The sequence below is a fragment of the Microtus oregoni genome, unplaced genomic scaffold, assembly GCF_018167655.1.
Source record: "Microtus oregoni isolate MIOR12 unplaced genomic scaffold, Mior012 000025F_ref0000491, whole genome shotgun sequence".
Taxonomy (NCBI): Eukaryota; Metazoa; Chordata; class Mammalia; order Rodentia; family Cricetidae; genus Microtus; species Microtus oregoni.
The window spans coordinates 16,070,306-16,088,299 of record NW_024543084.1 but is presented as its reverse complement, the minus strand read 5'-3'; the positions used below and the strand labels follow the sequence as shown (position 1 = coordinate 16,088,299).

General features: G+C 54.6%; 1 protein-coding gene across 1 annotated transcript; it reads left to right on the top strand.

Moving 5' to 3' along the window:
- Positions 1-1,331: 1,331 nt before the first annotated feature.
- Fam78a (family with sequence similarity 78 member A) lies at positions 1,332-16,404 on the top strand. The gene is made up of 3 exons (XM_041674976.1): positions 1,332-1,896; positions 2,500-3,524; positions 15,698-16,404. The coding sequence occupies exons 2-3, from the start codon at positions 3,202-3,204 to the stop codon at positions 16,224-16,226; spliced, it is 852 nt and encodes a 283-aa protein (XP_041530910.1). The 5' UTR covers positions 1,332-1,896; positions 2,500-3,201; the 3' UTR covers positions 16,227-16,404.
- Positions 16,405-17,994: the final 1,590 nt, after the last annotated feature.

Sequence of the window (17,994 nt, the reverse complement as noted above, 5' to 3'; positions counted from 1 at the left end):
TTGCAGGCTGTAGGGGCTCCCGGAAGAACAGAATGTAGTGCGGAATCTGGGGAGGCCACTGTGGTTTCATAGACCAGGAAAGACTGCAAATTTTACACGAGGCCCTTAGGAGACCACATGCTTCTATGGTTTTACATCAGGCAGGACTGGGGTATACCAGGTCCCTAAAAGTTGGCTGGGAAAAGGACATCACTCCACTAGCTGGGAACACAGGACAGCAGCAATGGTGCTATGAGAGTGTGCCTGGGAACAGGCAGTAGCCACCCTAACTGGCCATTTCCTGCGGTGGCTGAGCAGGAGTGAGATGGATTCCCCAGAGAGACCCTCCCAAAGTTTCAGAAATGCCCCTGTCATCTGCTCAGCAGACTCTAGCCTTGGGACTAACTACAAGCACCCAGCCTGTGTCTGTTATGGACAGTCTTTAAAGTCAGGCTTAAGAGGCTGTGGCGGCAGCGGTGGGGTGTGCCTTTGGTGGCGTCGCCAGGTTTTCTGACGTCACAAACTCTCCTTTATCTAGAAGGTAACTGCAGGGTAGGGGTGGAGCTAAGGCCTGAGGCTACTTGGGTTCTTGCTGTCCCACTGCTGTCTGGGGGGGGGGGGGGGGATAAACTCCTTTTGAACCTTATCTCTGAGACCACCTGAGGGTCTCGGCAGGGAGCCCTGCCAGGTTGGGGTGGTAGGCCAATCTTTTCAGTCTTCCCATTCTAGATTTTTTTTTTTTTTTTTGAGACAGGGTTTCTCTGTAGCTTTTGGTGCCTGTCCTGGAACTAGCTCTTGTAGACCAGGCTGGCCTCGAACTCACAGAGATCCGCCTGCCTCTGCCTCCCGAGTGCTAGGATTAAAGGCGTGCGCCACCACCGCCCGGCTCATTCTAGATTTTTTTTCCTTCTCTGTGAGATGTACATAAAGAGCCTTCCCACTCAGAGTGTCTGATGAATGAAAACTTCTCACACACTTGGGGACAACTACAGTCTGACCATCCTACAGGGGCAAAGGACCAACACTGGGGAACTAAATTCTCCCACCCACCAAACCTTGGGGCCTCACAAAGCTTCCACAGTCTCCACCCAACCGCCAACGCAGGCAGACAGGATTTCCAGGGCAGTGCCCTAGGTTTTCTGAACTGGAAACCCCCCTGACATCCGAAGTCAAAGGGCAGTAGGAGCACCCCCCACCCAGGACTGGCGTGAGACGGAGGACTACACTACCCAGAATTCCTAGGGTTAGCAAAAAAGGAAATGTCGTTTATGCAAGAAGAGGCTCAACTCCCCCAGCAGCTGCAGAGAGGGGGGAAAAGAGGGAGAGAAGGATAACCAAGGGGGGAGGGCACGCTGAGTGCGGGAGCGAGGGTGGAGAGCCGGGCGGGCCGAAGGAGGAGGCGGCGCCCGCCCGCCGGCCGCCGCCTGCGACCTGCATCCCGCGGGGCGCACGACCGAGCGGCGGTCCTGCGTGCGCCGGTGCGCGCTATCGCTCGGCTGCGAGCGAACGCGGGGGCCAGGCCGGCGCAGGGGCCGAGTTTCTGCAAAGTTTGACCTGGTTGCCTTTCTGATGCTGCAGCAGAGCGAGGCGGCGCTGGGCGCGCCAGGCGGCTGCGGAGCGGCGGCGGAGCGGCGGCGGGGCAGAGCGGCGACAGCACGCTCACAATGATCATAAAATAAGGAGGCGCTCGGGGTGGGGGCAAGAGAGCCCCGAGCCTCAGCCCTCCGCCCCTGGCCATCCCCACAGCAGCCCAGGAGTCAGGAGGGGCTTGGAGACCCGAAGCGCCCACGCCATCCCCAGACCCTAATAGAGCCGTGGACTACCCAGGGGAGGGGGGCGCCCCGAGAACGTATGGGCGGAGGGGTCGGGGCGTCCGGAGGGCAGTGACCCAGGCACCCGGAGCGGCCCTAGGGGCAGGTGAGTTCGCGACGCCCCCTGGGTGGGGAGGTGAGTGCCAAAGTTCCCGGGCAAAGGCGCGTACCCCGACGCTGTACTACGCTGCGGCTAGCGGCTGGAGAGGGGAAACCGAGGCAAGGGGTGCGGGGGCGGGGGGAACAGGGGACAGCGCGCCCTCTTGGAGTCGAGCCACCTCAGCCGGCTAAGGGCCTCATGGCAGAAAGGACCGGCCTGGGGATGGCACTGCGACCTCGGAGGACAGAGAGACCCGAGAGAGAAGGGGCGTTCCACGCTTGTGGCTTGGTGGTAAAACACAGCACGAGGGCCGGGAAGTGCTAGTGACCCACTGCGGTGGCAGTCTGACCGACTCCCTTACTCCGCCCCCGGGCTAGAGGGGTGTCAGCGGAGATGTCACGGGAGGCGATTATTCGCTGGTGCGCGCAGTCGTGCGGCGGCCACTGACGGGGCGGGCGGAGAGGGGGCGCCACCTCCGGGGAGACCGCCCAGAGCTGCGCCGTCAGCTCCGCAGCCCGCGCCAGGCGCACACGCATCGCCGCGCCCTCGCGTCCCCCGCAGTAAAGTTCGGCTCAACTTTGACGCCCTATCCCTTCCACCTCTCTGCAGGTCCTCAGCGGCCGCGGCAAAGCAGGCGGTGGCGGACACCCAAGCGCAGCCCCGGGGCCCCACGCGGCGGTCGGCGGCGACAGCGACAGTAGCAAAGGAGCGCGCGAGTGGGCGCCGGAGGGGACCCGGAGAGCGCCTAGCCCGGAGCGCGCCTTTTGGAACCGCGTGTGGGTGCCGGCCACGCAGGGCGCCAGACCTCTGCCGATTGAACGAGAACTCACACTGCAATTGATTGGGCCCCGCCAGGAGGGCGCGTGTGTCCCAGGGAGCGGGTGCGGAAGGCAGAAGGGCAGGAAGTCGGCGTTCTGCAGCGCGGGTGGCGCGACCGCGCGGGGACCGAACCTTCCTTATTTATGTGCCTGCCAGCGCTCGTCTGCTTCCTCCGAAGACTTCAGGGAGACTGTCCGATCTACCATCCCCAAGTGTGAGGACGCAGGGCTGAATGTCAGAACAACATGCTTATCCATTAAACTACAAACTTTTCTTTTTTTAAACCCAAAGAATATCGGTGGCTTTTGCCCACTGTTAGAAGAGGGAGCCCAGGGCTCTTGAGATGCAGCAGAATCCGTATTTATAATCAGGTCCGATAGTGCTATACAAGTCCCCTCCACTCAGTAAGTTCTCTATCCTATGGATCTCGCTTTTGAGCTTTGAGATTAGATTGCGCGCTCTACGCTGGGTCCTGCAACCTTCATCCTTTCAATGCCCTGTTATTTTTGGGACTGCTGGCCTTTCCTGGAGATTAGAGCGGTCCTGTGTGCCATGGGCTGTATTCAGAGCATCGGAGGCAAAGCCAGAGTCTTCCGGGAAGGAATTACGGTGATTGACGTGAAAGCCTCCATCGACCCCATCCCCACCAGCATTGATGAGTCCTCCAGCGTGGTACTGCGCTACCAGACACCCCATTTCCGGGCTTCAGCCCAGGTGGTCATGCCGCCCATCCCCAAGAAGGAGACCTGGATCGTTGGCTGGATTCAGGCATGCAGCCATATGGAGTTTTACAACCAGTATGGGGAGCAGGGCATGTGAGTACTGGGGGGACATACTGGGGGTGGGGGAAGCTGCAGGGTAAGGTGGGGGGGTGCTGGAGCAGGAGTTTGTGGAACACAGGGGTCTTGAGTTAGACACAGAACTATCTCCAAGCCTTCTCCAACTCTCTGGAGCCTTTACTTGTTGATTAGGGTCCTAGCTCAGTTAGACTTGTCCTTCTGCTCAGTTAGATCTGCCGTGCTATTGTCCCTGATGCTCAGAGTTGGTCTGTCCTTCCTGGCACGATGCTGAGAAAACAGGAACCTGTGCTTCTTTGGTAAAGCAAGTGCCAGGGCTACCGGGGGTGACCAGAGAAGGCACTACCCTAACCCAGTCTCAGGTCTCCAGGAACCCCTGAGGCGGGCAGGAGTGGTGGAGGCCTCTGAAGCTTCCACACCTTTTTGGAAGACTTTGTGGCGGGGCCTGGACTTGTCTGGCGCATGGGATGGGGGGATTGGAACGACAGAAAGCTGCAGAGGACAGCTTTGCCATTGTCGGTGGCTGGCAGCAGCATGTGTGCGTGAGAGAGAATTCAGAAATCTACCCTGCAGTGTGCAGCTATGTCTCCCAGTAGAGGTTAAGGGTTAGCATCCGGTGTTCCTCCAATGGGGCCCTAAGTAGGAACAACTGGAGGAGAGCATGGCTTCATCTCTGTGGTTTGGTCACCTAAAATGTCCTAGATTTCCACAGGGACCCTGAGGCCCCTGGGTCATGTTCTGCATGTTCTCTGTCCCCAAAGAGGGCCGTCCCCCACGTGGAAATCCTCCTCACAGAAACAGCCGTGAAAGCTGTTAGGACCCAGTGGTTCCCAGGCGGACAGTCCCTGGCTTGACCTCTGATGGCTCATGGATACTGTCTCATGGTTGTTGGTGTCCACTCTGTGTGGCCTCACTTCTTAGCTGTGCACGTGGGGAAGAGGGGTCTCCTGGAGAGTGGGAGCTTACGTTTGACGGATGTCCGGGATAACCTGGTTCACCAGGGCTGAGGGTGGCCCGACACAGGCCAACAAATGTGCCTCCTCCATTTGGCAACTCCTAAGCTCTAAAGGAAACAGGAAGAGGGGGTATGTCTTGAAACTGGGCCATCACCCTGCTGGCTTAAGACCATTGGGGCACATGGGTCATTGGGCTCCCTACAGGTCGACCTTAGAGTCCTTCCCCTTTTAAGACTGTTGCAGCCACAGCTACTCCAAAGGGTATTCAGGGAGGCTCTTCCCAAGCAGCCGCCAGCCGGTCCCACACCTCTTCCTGGCTTTGCAAAGCATCATCAGAGTTGCTGAGACATACAGGCTTTTCTCAGGGTGAACCTAATGGCTTCCCTGATGCCCCCTCAGCGGCCCCCAGGGGTCAAGAGCCTCGGGGCGACTGTGTTTCACGGTTGCCAGTCCTGGGTTCCTAGTCAGATGAACTCTGCGGTCACTTCTCAGGGTGTGACCCTGGGCAAGTGCCGTAGCCACTGGGAGCCTCAGTTGACTCAAACAGGCCGATCATAGTTCCTTCTGTGTGGTTTATTGAGAGAGTTACTCAGACAACCTTTGCCCCCACAGTCAGACTAGGCCAAGCTGATGAGAATCCTGCAAGCAGGTGGCCAGCAGCCTCGATATGATTTCAGTTTCAGGTCTCCCAGACAGAAATACGTGAAGTCGGGCCTAGTGGCTGAAGCCACTGAGCTAGAAAAGATGCTGCTGGCTACCCCTTGTAATGAGTTTTCGCCCCAGCCTGGGCCCTACACTCTTAACTTTCAAAATTGTAAAAATAGCTTCAGTCAGGGATGGTTAAAGCGGCCGAGGCCTTTTTCTTTGCTCTCTTGATTAGTGCCTGACTCGGCTCTTTCTCCCAGATCACCAGACTTTTGAGTCCCAGGTGGGGCAGGGCCAGCTGCAGTGTGGGGACAGGGGCAGGTGACCGTGCTTTGGAGAAAATGCCGTAGATGGAGCCACTTGTCTCTTTACGACTGGTCAGCAGAACAGCGCGAAGCTTGGTCTTGCTGAGTGGTTCTGTTCTTGCGGTCTCACTGCACGTGGCGCTGCCCCATCCTGTCCCATGGACACCGAGGGCTGATTTGCAGGAACTCTGGACTTGGCTCTGCATAGCTCCAGACTGTAAGCAGAAACCTTTAGATGGGCTTATTAAAAGAACCTTCCAGGCTGAACACACTGGCACATACCTTTTAATTCCAGCACCCTGAAGGCAGAGGCAGGCAGATCTCTCTGAACTGGAGGCCAGCCTGGTCTACATTGTGAGTTACAGGACAGTCAGGGCTGCATCACGAGACCTTGTTTCCAAAAACAAAACAAAACAGCGCCCGACTGTATTAACTGTGGTCTCTGAACTCTTAAACCCCAAGTGAGTGGGTGATTGTCTCTACTGGTGCCTGTGCCCTGGTCAGATACTTCTCGTTGGCAACTGGGGGCGGGCATTACAGAGGACGCTTGGCTCCCCCTCTTTGAGTATACTACTCACCCCCAACTTGTAACAACCACAGGTATCTCCAAACAGGATCCCATGTCCCCTGGAAGGGGTGTGGAATTACTGTTAAACTGAACCCATACTAGCTGGGGCTCTAAAGTGTTCTCTAGGCTCTGGGAGGACACAGCCAGGTGGCCCAGGCTGGATTAGGATTTGTATTCTTTACAAATGGGCTTGTATAGGAAATATTAATTCTGACTGCCTATCTGAAATCCGTCATATCCCCCAGCATTATCCCTGCTTGCAGTTAGTCTCTGAGCGAGGGCGACTTGGTGGATGGCATTTTGGACTTGAAGTTATTGGCGATGGAGCATTGCCATTGTGAGAGCCACCACCTCAGTCACAGCCCAGCTGTGCAGGGGAATGCTGGAAGATGGCGGCTCTTTCGTGCCCACATGAAAGTGTCCAACCCACAGTACTTTCAAAGTCAACCCCCCTCCAAACTGTCGGAGACACCTGCCTCCTCAGCTGTCCCCCGCAATTCCTCAACTGCCACCTGTCAGCTGGTGTAGACTTCTAAGTGACAAGTTAGAGTTTCTTGCCTGTGTGGGAGACGCTGTGCGTGCTGTCCCTGCTTTGCCCTTGTTTGGCATTCTCTAGGGACCTGGCCCACGGTGAGGCCAAGGCCAAAGCCAGGAGTGGTGTGTAGCTCAGGATGAGCTGATGTGGGCTGGGGGGAGAGCAGGTGCCCACCTTTGAAATGGGAATGCTAGTTCCTCCCTGCTTCCTTGTCCCAGTGGGCTGAGTGGATGAGTAAGGTGCTGGGTGCTTGGCACTGAGCCAGCACCCCAGAGCTCTCCCTGCACCGTCTCCCTAGATATCGGGATTACAAATCCTGAGTACTGGATTATTGTCCTATACTGTGTGACCTAGAGCTAAACCAGGACCCAAGTGTGGTGCCGTTGCTCTCCTACTTCCCCGGGTCCCTTTCCACAGCAGGGCAGCCTTGGCTCCTGAGGCCTTGTGAGCTCTTCTGACCCACAGTGTGCTGCCAGGCACATCTCTTACAGGGCTCGGAGACTCGGGGTAAGATTGGAGCTTGTCCTTTCTTCTACCCTGCTATCTCTGGGGTGTACCCCAGGACCTCAGAGGCCCTAATTTGAGGATGAGAACTCAGACTACAAAGCCACTTGCCTAAGGGTGTTTGCTCAGCACCTGAGATCTGGGGGATGGCCCCAGGAAGAATGTCCTGGCTGGCCATGTGGCCTCTTCCCAGAGCCAGGGCCTGAGCGCCTCACAGAACAATTGAAGACTAAGCTTCCTGTCTTGGGGCGGAAGGCGGCTTCCCCCATCTGCTGGGCAATGGCGGAGGCCAGGGCGGGGTGAGTGGGAGAGGGAAGTCCTTGCTTCCGAGCTTCAGGGTGGGAGGGAAGTGGTGGGGGTGGCCCAGCCTGGGAGAACTCCCCCTGGGCTAGCTGTGAACAAGTGATGGCTCCAGCCTGAATCTGCCTTCTGAGAGTGGGAAGCAAGTGGCTTGTTCTGGGGACTCACGGTCAGACGCCAGCAGCCAGGGAGTTCAGGGCAATGTGAAGGAAATGCTGGGAGCCCACACCGTAGATCAGCAGAGTGGAGAGAGAAAACTCCAGTCTAGGCAGCCACTAGCTGCTGTCTGCTGAGCCTGGCTGTCGCTAGCTGCACCTTTCGTCCAGGGCTTCTGCTTTCAGGGTCTGGCTTACAGAACACTTTACCCTAGTCTGGGCCTGACTTCTAGAGACACCATAGGTGACCAGCCTAGTGAGCAGGGGGAAAGTACATACATGTGGAGAAGTGAGTCAGGGCTGCATGCTACTCTGTGAAGATCTTGCCCTGGGACTATGGCAGCAGGGAGCTGCAAATAAAATACCCCAGGCATCTTGCAGTCGGGAGAGAGAATTAAGATCTGTCCGCTGTGCAGAGTACTGCTGTTACAAACAACCGGGTTTCCACAGAAACAGTGTCGCATTAAAATAACGCTGGAAGATGAGCCTAGGGTCCTGCTCAGTGGCAGAGATCTTGCCTTGTGTGTGAGAGGCCTTGGCTTCCATCCCCAACACCACAAAACCCAACAGAGCGGGCAAGAACGGGATCAGGATGGTTCGTGGTGGGGAAGATGGTAAACCGGGCACATCCTGTGTGAACACGCAGAAATGTTTAGAAGGATGTTTACCGAAGTGCGCCGTCATGAGTACCGTCCAGGAGGAGGGGTGGAGGAGAAATGGCTTCAGTTTTTGCTGTATTTATTTCTTAATGGCTTGCTTTTTCAAAGAACACATTCCTAGAAAATAATAAAAAATTTTAAAGCAAGAATAGTTTATCGGATGCTCTGGCAAAGACCAGTGCTGGGCAGTTCTGACCACAATATTTGGCCTTGGAGCTAAAGTTTAGCAGGTACTTTAGGGTCCTTCCTCCTCAGGTTAGGTCAGGGCTGGGGCCTGAGTCTGGAGGGGGAAGGCATCAGAAGTGGGGCTGTGGGAAGAGGCAGCACACATTTCTTGCTTGAGCCGTGGGCAGGTGCTGGATGCTGTGAAGGCAGGACCCGGGGATGGGCCACAGAGGGCCCAGTCCAGGGGCATCCCCGCCCTGTGTAGAAGGAACTCTCCCAGGCCTCTCTTTCTGTAACACACAACTTTCCAGACTGAGAGCTTTTGGCGAATCTGTTCAGTTGTTGTCCAGGGAGCTTACTCCTGACTTTCCAAGTTAACTAGTTGAGTGTAGGACCAAGGCAGGGCAGAGCAGCCGTAAGTGCTGGGCGAATCCAGCCCAGAGCCTGTCTATTCCTTAGACGTGTTCTTAAAGTGTCATGTATCATGAGGGAGGTGGTAAGGTGTGTGGGCGATATCATTAGGTTCAAAACTAAATTTCATTTTACATTAACAAAAAAAATAAAGCCTATTATTTGTGTGTGTGTGTGTGTGTGTGTGTGTGCATGCCACTACATGTATAGAGGTCGGCACAATTTTAGGGAGTGAGTTTGCTCTCGGTGGGTTCTGGGTATTGAACTGAGGTCATCAGACTTGAGTGACCAGTGCCTTTACCCACCGAGTCAATTTACCGGCCCCCAAATCTCATATTAAAGCAAGATAGGTAACACATAGGCGGAAACCTATCTAGACCCAGCTTCAGGTCTGTGTGTGGCCGGTCTGCCCATGCAGAAGTGCTTCTTGTAAATGACTGATTCATTTGCTTTACAAAAAAAAATTTATTTACTTTTTGCGATAGCATCTCCCAGTGTAGCCCTGGCTGGCCTGGAATTTTGTATGTAGACCTAACTGGCCTCTAGCTCAGAGAGATCTTACTGCCTCTGCCTTTTGAATATGGAGATTAAAGGTGCAAGCTACCATGTCTGGTCCCAGTTTCATTTTTTGAAAGTGAATAAATAGAGATAAAGTGGACAGAAACATATGCTGCTTAATAACTTGGCCCCGCGACAGGTCACTTTTTTCTGCTGGATCTAGAACCCAGAATTGAGGATTTGTGGTCAGCAAGCCCAAGACCCTGAGAATGAACAAGAGAGAAATGGGGTTTGTGGGGGCTGTATCTGCTTCCCATGCTGAGGAAAAAGCCTACAACTCACTCTTATACATGCTGCTGCAATTCATACATGCTGCCTAAAACCTCTGTGTGTGTGCACATGTATTTTTGTAAGCACACACATGCATGAATGTGTGCATGTCTATGTGCATTTGTATGAGTATGTATGTGCTTATATGTGTCTGTATGCATGTATGTGTGTCGTGTAGACATGTGAATCTGCATGCACACGTATCTACATTTCATGTGTCTGTGTGGACATGTATGTGTGAGGGGTAGCTCTTAGCCTGTGTAGGTGATGCTGACTGTCACCCTCATTGCTTTGGTGACCATGGATCCTAATAGTGTCTGTTCCACCTACAGCTTGGCAAGGTGATCAGAGACCCAGGCAACTCTGGGTGCTTAATGCTTCTTATGTGACCCAGCATGCTGTTGGGCGTCAGGAAGCCGGGCTACAAGCTTTCTGGGGCCCAAGTTCAGGCCTGGTACTCTGATGAGTCCTGGATATGTGGTAAGGTTCAAGGCAGGTGTGGCTCTGTCCTCTTGGCCTTTGTGGCTCATCTGGGAAAAAGACTGCCCTCAAATGGTCACACTGCTCTTTGATTGCCCTGGGGCATGTGCCAGGAGACAGTTACAACGTCCCAGTGGTACTGGACACGGGCCATGGGCACCTGGCTTGTGTAAGGGGTCAGAGTGGTTTGCCTGGGGTTATGGCTAGAGCTTAGCAGACGGTCGCCCCCCCCCCCCCCAGGACAGGAGCAGGAGGACCTAAAGAGAGCCCCAGCCCACAGCCTGGGATGGGAAGGGCAGGGCCTGTGTGCATGTGACTGCCTGGGGCTTCTGGCCCAACCACTGCATCTAGGTTTAAGTCAACAGAGAGCAGGGACAGGCTTAGCAGAGCCCAGAGCAATGTGACCAGACTGGTGTTTTTAAAGAATCAGAGGCACCTTGGAGACCAGGCAGGAAAGCAGGGTCTCTGCCAGGGGCTGGAGTCAGGATGGTGCTGAGGCCCTTTGCTGGTGCCCAGGCAGACCTCTGCAGATATTTGTTGAGTTGGTGACCATGCCGTCTGCAGCAGGATTAGGATGGTGGGAGGATCTGGGGACACCATCTCAGACACACTAGGGGCTCTGGAAGCATTTGAGGTCCAGGTTCAAGTCTGGACTTGCCTGCTATTCTTTGGCTCCCCATACCCGAGAGGACAAGGACAGAACATGGCAGGTGGCCTGGGCAGCAGGTGCCTCTGCATCAGCCCTGGCTGAGAAGGGCGCAAGTATGTTCCACGGTTGTTGTCACCATGTCAAAGTTCTTAATTTTGGAACGACCCTTGTCTTCTCATTCTGCATGAGGACTCAAGTTCTGGGTGGTTTTTGTTTTTGTTTTGTTTTGTTTTATTTGTGAGGGGGTCTCATTAGTTTAAGCCCCCAGCTTCCTGACCTGAACTCCTGGTCCCTTTTGCCTCACCTCCCTGAGTGCTGGGACTTCAGGCCTTAGTGTATCATCCTACACAAATCAAGAGTCTGAGTGTTGACGAGCGGTGGTGGCACACACCTTTAACCCCAGCACTCGGGAGGCAGAGGCAGGCGGATCTCTGTGGGTTCGAGGCCAGCCTGGTCTGCACAGTGAGCTCCAGGACAGATCAGGATATCCAGAGAAACCCTGTTTCTAAAACCACAACAACAACAACAACAACAAAAATGTGTGTATAATATGAAAATAGAAGTGAGGTCTAGAAAGGCTTCAGGTCAGATGAGGGAAGCCAGGTCCGAGCCAAGAGCCGCACCTACCTTTGCTGAGGCCTCCTTTTGAGCTCTCCCCAGGTTTCTGACCACAGTTGTGGCAGGTGTGGATTAGCACATGGGCTCACGGAGGAAGCCTGGCATGGGCGTGCTTGCACTTAGCCGTGGGCCGCTGATGAGCAGCAGAGCGCTTGTGACTATCAGAGAGCTAATGTCTGCCTCAGTTTCCATTCCAGGCTGCTGTGCCCCTCACACTATGTCCCTGGTCGGTCTCTGGCTCTTCCCATCTCCCCCAGCGACTCCCCCTCAATGCAGTTGGCTCTGCCTTGTATCTCTCTATCTGAGTAACGTCTCTCATGAGACTCTGCTGGCTGCCAGCTCATGAAGGCTGTCACCTGTCTATGACTGGACCAGCACTTAGAATTTCAGGGTGGGGTCAAGAGCAAGGCCACCCACACTAATGTGAAGCTATCCCCCACCACGCTCGTGCGTGTGTGCGTGCATCTGTTGTAATATGGAAGTTCAAAGGGGCAGTGGTTTCTCCCAAGCTTGTTCCCTTCCTTTTACATTTGTATATGTATTTGGAGGGATGGGGGTGCTGCTGTGAGCTTGTGGTGGTCAGAGGGCTACTTGTAGAAATTGCTTCTCTCCTTTCCCCGTGTGGGTCTCAGGGATGCCCCTCAGCTTTTGCTGATGGGCCCTTGTTCTCAAACACCTTTCAACTGGTCGTGGTGACTCATGGTAGAGGCTGAGGCAAGACGATCACCCTCAAGTTTAAGGCCAGCCTGAGGAGACTGGATAGACTGAGATCTTGTAAGCCCCTCCCCAACAAAACCCGCACACCAAAAGAAACAATAGCATTTTTCCAGGCTCAGGGTGTGTGGCTGAATGGTTAGAGGACTGTTTAGCTTTTCTGGGGCCCTGGGTTTCCTTCCCAGTACGGCAAATCAAACAGACAGGGCACTAAAAAGACTTCCAGGGAGACAGAAAGCAGGGCCTGGAACCCAGGGGTGTTAGACAGAGGCAGGTTGCTCTTGAGAGTTTCAGGGCAGGTCCAGGGCCCTCTCTGGTCTGAATCCTTCTGGGGAATCAGCAACCCCATGCTGAAGTGCATGTGGACCTGGGCCTGAGGGATTGCTGGGGGTGGAGAGACAGGTTTGTTGTGTCTGGCTATGCTCAAGGCCTAGCCTGTCACACATGACTGAACTTAGCAGTGAGAAGAACAGAAAATTTAGCAGAGCCTGGGGCCGAGGAGGCAGCCCCAACTTGTGAAGTTCTTGCATGCAGGTGTGGGGACCAGCGTTTAGATCCCTAGAGTGTAGGTAAAGCTGCCGGGGTATGGTGGCCTGCTTGTAATTCCAGCTTCCAGGAAGACAGAGATGGGAATTCCCAGAGTAAGCTGGCCAGCTGGACTAACATGGAGAGACCCTGTCTCATTACATCAGATGGAAGGAGATGGAGGAAGAGACCAGTGTCAACCCTGGGCTCTCCCAGGTCTGAGTGCACACACCTGCACACACCTGCACACAGTGCTCCCACACACACACACACACACACACAATGTAAACATGCACCAAGAAAAAAAAAATAAAAATTCTGTCCCTGCCCATCCTCTTGTAGTGGCTCCAGTTCTGGTGACCTCCCAGCAGAGAGACTGAGGCAGCATGATTGGGGTGCACAGTTGAGGGGCAGTAGGGCCACTCACCAACATCCCGCCATCCATCTCTGGAGCTCTTCCTTGTTGCTAACCAAAACTCTGCCCCGTTAATTAGCATCCTCACTTCCTGCCCCTGGCAGCCCCGGCTCCACTTTCTGTCTCAGGATTCAGGTGCTCTGGGCACCACATGTAAGTCCTGTCATGACATAATTCCCCTTTTGTGGTGGCTTCTTTCAGTTAGCATAATGTCCCTGGGCTCCCCTGTGTTGTAATGTGAATCAGAATTTTTTTTCCTTTCAAGACTTTTTTGTTGTACATAGGAACTGTGTTTTCTATACCCATTCAGCCACTATGGAAACTTGGCAGCTTTCTCCCTTTGGCTCCCATAAGTGACGCGAGCCGCAGACAGAAAGGCAGTCTTGCTATTTCTGAGAGAAGCCTTAGGTAGCTCAGGCTAGCCTTGAACTTGCTGTGTAGCTGAGGATGACTTTGAAGCTTTCCTCTTCCTGCTTCCATCTCCCAAGGGCTGGGGTCACAGGCAAGTGCCTGACTAGGAATGCACTTCTAACAGGAGTGGGGCTCCCGGCCAGCAGTGGGATGAGGAGGTGTGCAGAAAAGGGTGGGGTCAGCGGGTGTGAGCCTTGGTGCTGTGTCTCCAGGCCTCACTGGAAGTCCGGTAGCGCAGTTGGGCTCATGGACAGTAGAGCGCCCTCCGTGGCCACGTGTGAGCAGGTGTTACCTTGTTCCCTGTCTCCACCTAGAGCTCTCCTAGGTGATGGCCCTTGGGTCTGATGACAGTCTGAGAGACCCTGAAGCCTGGCGTGAGTTCTCCAGTAGCCACTGTGTCCCTAGGAGCTTGGGAACTCTGGGGTAACCCAGCTGGGCTGGCGGGTCCTTTCCTATCTGAGTGTCCACACCAGTCCTGGCAGTGTCTGCTGCAGGCTTTTGCTGTGCATGTGTCTTGGGCTGACAAGTTGCTGTGCAGCTCTTGCAGTCCGCCTAGCCTAGGTATGCTAGATCTGAGGTACCAGGATGGGGAGGACCTTGCCTGGCTTCCCATGCCACTGAGGTAGCCAAGACTTAGTCTGTATATGGGATTCCCATGTTCAAGCTAGGCACCCACCACAGCCCCAGCAGGTAAAGTGTGTCAGACTGAGCACGTGGTAGGAGGGATAACACCACTTCCCAGGGATACAGGGTCTTCAGGCCTGGCGGTAGCAGCAGGCTCTTTGGCTGGATCTCTGGAGGTAAAGTCTCTGAGGCCAGGAAGGAAAGAGGCCTTTTAGAAGAGGTTTGGCCAGGCTTGCTTTGGTTCAGTGGCGGCCACGTGGAAGTCAGTCTTCCAGGATAAGAGAGTGAAGAGTCAGGTAGAAAGAGAGTAGGGGCATTGCAGCCTTGCCTGCTGTGGTTCCTGCTGGGTGTGGTGGAGACAGCATGGAAGGAAGAGGAGTGTTGGAGGGAGAGGATGCAGAAGCCCAGAGACAGCAGGCATTTGCCTAAGGTCACATGGTAGCCAGTGGAAGGGCCAGGAGTCATTCCCAGGTCAGCTGACCCCATAGCCATTGGACTCTGGAGCCTCCTATTGGTTCCCACAGTTGCAGAAGAATAACTCACAAGTCAGTGGGGATACGTGTGGCAGGAGGAAGGTCTACTGAGCTGTAGTCTCATCCTGGTCTGTATTCAAGTGCTGTGTAGTTCAGGAGAGCCCCTAGCCTCTAAGAGGCCATAGCCACCACCCTAAGATCATAGAACTGTGTGGCTTCGTGTGTTTATCTCGCTGATGTCTGGGAAGACCCATTTTTGCCAGTGTTTGTCCATATTAGAGACTCAGAATGACAAGTCCCTGTGAAGAGACAAATAGGGTTTGTTTTTCCAGATCCCAGCTGGCATCTAGTACTAGTTTAAGAATCTTGGCTCTCATGAAGGGATAGTCTGGTTTGGGATGGTACTGTACGAACAGTCTGGGTCTTTAAAAATATCATATATACATATTTTAAATTTTTTATTTATGTATTTTATGTATATGGGTGTTTTGTCTGCATGTACATCTGCATGCCAGAAGAGGGCATTGGATCTCGGGGACTACAGTTAGAGACGATTGTGAGCCACCACGTAGGTGCTGGGAATTGAACTCTCGGGATCTCTGGAAGAGCCACCAGGGCTTTATTGTTTTGGTTTGGTTTTGGTTTTTCGAGATAGGGTTTCTCTGTAGCTGTCTTGGAATTTGCTTTTTAGACCAGGCTGTACTCGAACTCACAGTCTCTGCCTCCCGGGTGCCGGGATTACAGGTGTGCACCACCACTCCCCGGCTACAGCCAATGCTCTTAAACACTAAACCATCTCTCCCGTCCCCCCAAAATATTTTGTTTTTAGCGCGCGCGCGCGCACGTGTGTGTGTGTGTGTGTGTGTGTGTGTGTGTGTGTGTAGGTACATGGGTCCAAGTTTCCACAGACACCAGAAAGGGGCAGCAGATCTCCTGGAGTTGGGGAGTTCCAGGTGTTTGTGAGCTGCTGACTTGGCAGCTCTGTAAGAGTAGTATATGAGCAATGAGCCCCCTCTGCAGCCCAGTGTTGAGGTAATAAAGCCGCCTGGGGCTGGACTCACATTACCTGATACTGGACGTCCTGTTTATTGTCTGCTCTGCCCCACACCAGCCCCATGAGCAAAAGGGGTGAGTCTGCTGAGCACCTTCTGTCCCCAGGGTCCAGGACAGTCCCTGTCCCACCATGAGAATGCAGAAAAGCTTTACCCAGTACTGAGAAAATAACCTGGCCTTCTTTCCTCCACCCACCAGGTCTAGCTGGGAGCTCCCTGATCTCCAGGAGGGCAAAATTGAAGCCATCAGTGACTCGGATGGAGTGAACTACCCGTGGTATGGCAATACCACCGAGACCTGCACAATCGTGGGCCCCACCAAGAGAGACTCCAAGTTCATCATCAGCATGAACGATAACTTTTACCCCAGCGTCACGTGGGCCGTGCCCGTCAGCGAGAGCAACGTGGCCAAACTGACAAACATCTACCGGGACCAGAGCTTCACCACGTGGCTGGTGGCCACCAACACCTCGACCAATGACATGATCATCCTCCAGACGCTCCACTGGCGTATGCAGCTGAGCATTGAGGTGAATCCCAACCGGCCCCTGGGCCAGCGCGCCCGGCTGCGGGAGCCCATCGCCCAGGACCAGCCGAAAATCCTGAGCAAGAATGAGCCCATCCCGCCCAGCGCCCTGGTCAAGCCCAATGCCAACGACGCTCAGGTCCTCATGTGGCGGCCCAAGTACGGGCAGCCACTGGTGGTGATCCCACCCAAGCACCGGTAACAGCCAGGCCGCTGCGAGGTGAGACTCACGGAACAATATTACTACTCAGAAGGAAACCCAGATGCCCTCTCGGGTCATTCAGAAAAATACAACCATTCTACCTTCTCCAGGGGCGGATCTCACTGTGCTAATCCCCGCTGGCCTCCTGGCTCTCCCACCTGCTTCCCTGCAGGACACACAGGTGTCCCCCCCCCCCCCCCCCCCCGTCACCTCTGATCGTCTCTCCTCCCCTCCCAATCAGTTGTTCATTGCAGCCGACTCTCTGAAACACTGCTTTTTTTCTTTCTTTTCTCTCTCTCTCTCTCTCTCTCTCTCTCTCTCTCTCTCTCATCTCTCTCTATGGGATTCAGGGGCAGGGGAGGAGGCTGACGGTGAGGGGACCCAGCCTGCTCCTCCCACCTCCCCTCTGTCTGTCTTCTGCCATGCGGCCTTATGTAGACTTGCTTTGCCAAACTTTTGCCTTAAGCTAAATTTAAAGAAGAGGAAAGGAAAGGTCCCGGGTCTCTTTCCTTCAGGGCCTGCCTTCTTCTGCCAGAGTTGGAAAGAGAGGCGGGCCTAGAGGAAGGCCCACCTGAGCCCACTCTTCCTGGGTGTCTGGGTGAGGGGCAAGAGTGAGGGCTCAGGTCTAAAGCCAGCTGTTTTATTACATTGTCTTGGCAGAATCAAAACTACAGACTCTGCCTGGAGCCCCTACTCTGCCCCAGTAGAACCTCTCCCTAATACCTGCCAGGGGTGCCAGCTGGGCACAGATCCTTGACCCCCGCTCTCTCCTCAGTAGCCTTAACTCGCCTGGTGGGATATTCTGGGAGAAGGAAGGGACAGGTCCCAAAGTGTTAGGTCAGGGTTAGGAAACTTTCACCTTTGCTAACTCTAGAACCCGCCCCTAGGTATGTGGCTTTTTCTCTTCCATTTACCTTGGTCCCAAATGCCTGGCAGGGTGGGCTGGGGTGGGGGCATTGTCCCCGAATCCTGATAAGTCTGAGCTGTTCTAAGGGAAAGAAGGTGTACCCTTCCCTCCTGACCTGCATTGTCACACTTGAATCCAGGGTCCCGGTGCCCCAGGCTGCCCATTCTCACCCCAGGCTGCCCATTCGCTAGCACACTGTAAAGAAGCCAGTGACGCGGCTTCTGGCTCATTCTCAGGGGAAGCAGCTCCCAGACTCTCTGGGGGTGGGCTGTAGATAAGCTCTAAGCACCAGCTGGAGGGTGCTTGGGCCCCCTCCCCATCGTAGGTGCTCCTGGGGTGGGGAGGTCTGGGGAGCAGTCCCTGTTTCTTGTCTGAAGAAGGAAGCCCCGGCCCAGGGCTGGAGAGTCCCATGCTTGGGCAATGTCGGGTCACTGTGAAACTGGCTTGACCCATCGGCCAGTCTTGGGGTCTACCTTCTGGAGTCCTAGAACTTGGCCTTGAGTGATGCCAAGGTGTCTAGAAATGTCTGCTTTGAGCTGCTTGAGGGACATTCCTTTAAGCGTGCCAACAGCTGCATCACTGGATTCCAACCAGTAATAAGCACAGAAAACCATCACACAAGAAAAACAATGGTTCTGCTGCTGCTGAGCCACTGGTGAGGGGTCCTGGTGACAGCGTGGGAGGGCACGGCTAGACCCAGCTCTGTTCCTACACTTGTGACATATTTCCTCTAGGGGTGCTTAATGTCCCGTCATTCTCAGGCCACTAGAGCTGGGGGCTGCACTCACCTGGAATCCAGTGAGCACCTCCCCTGGGACCTTCTCTTTGCGTGTGTGGAGGCTGTCGCCTTAGCTGGGAGAG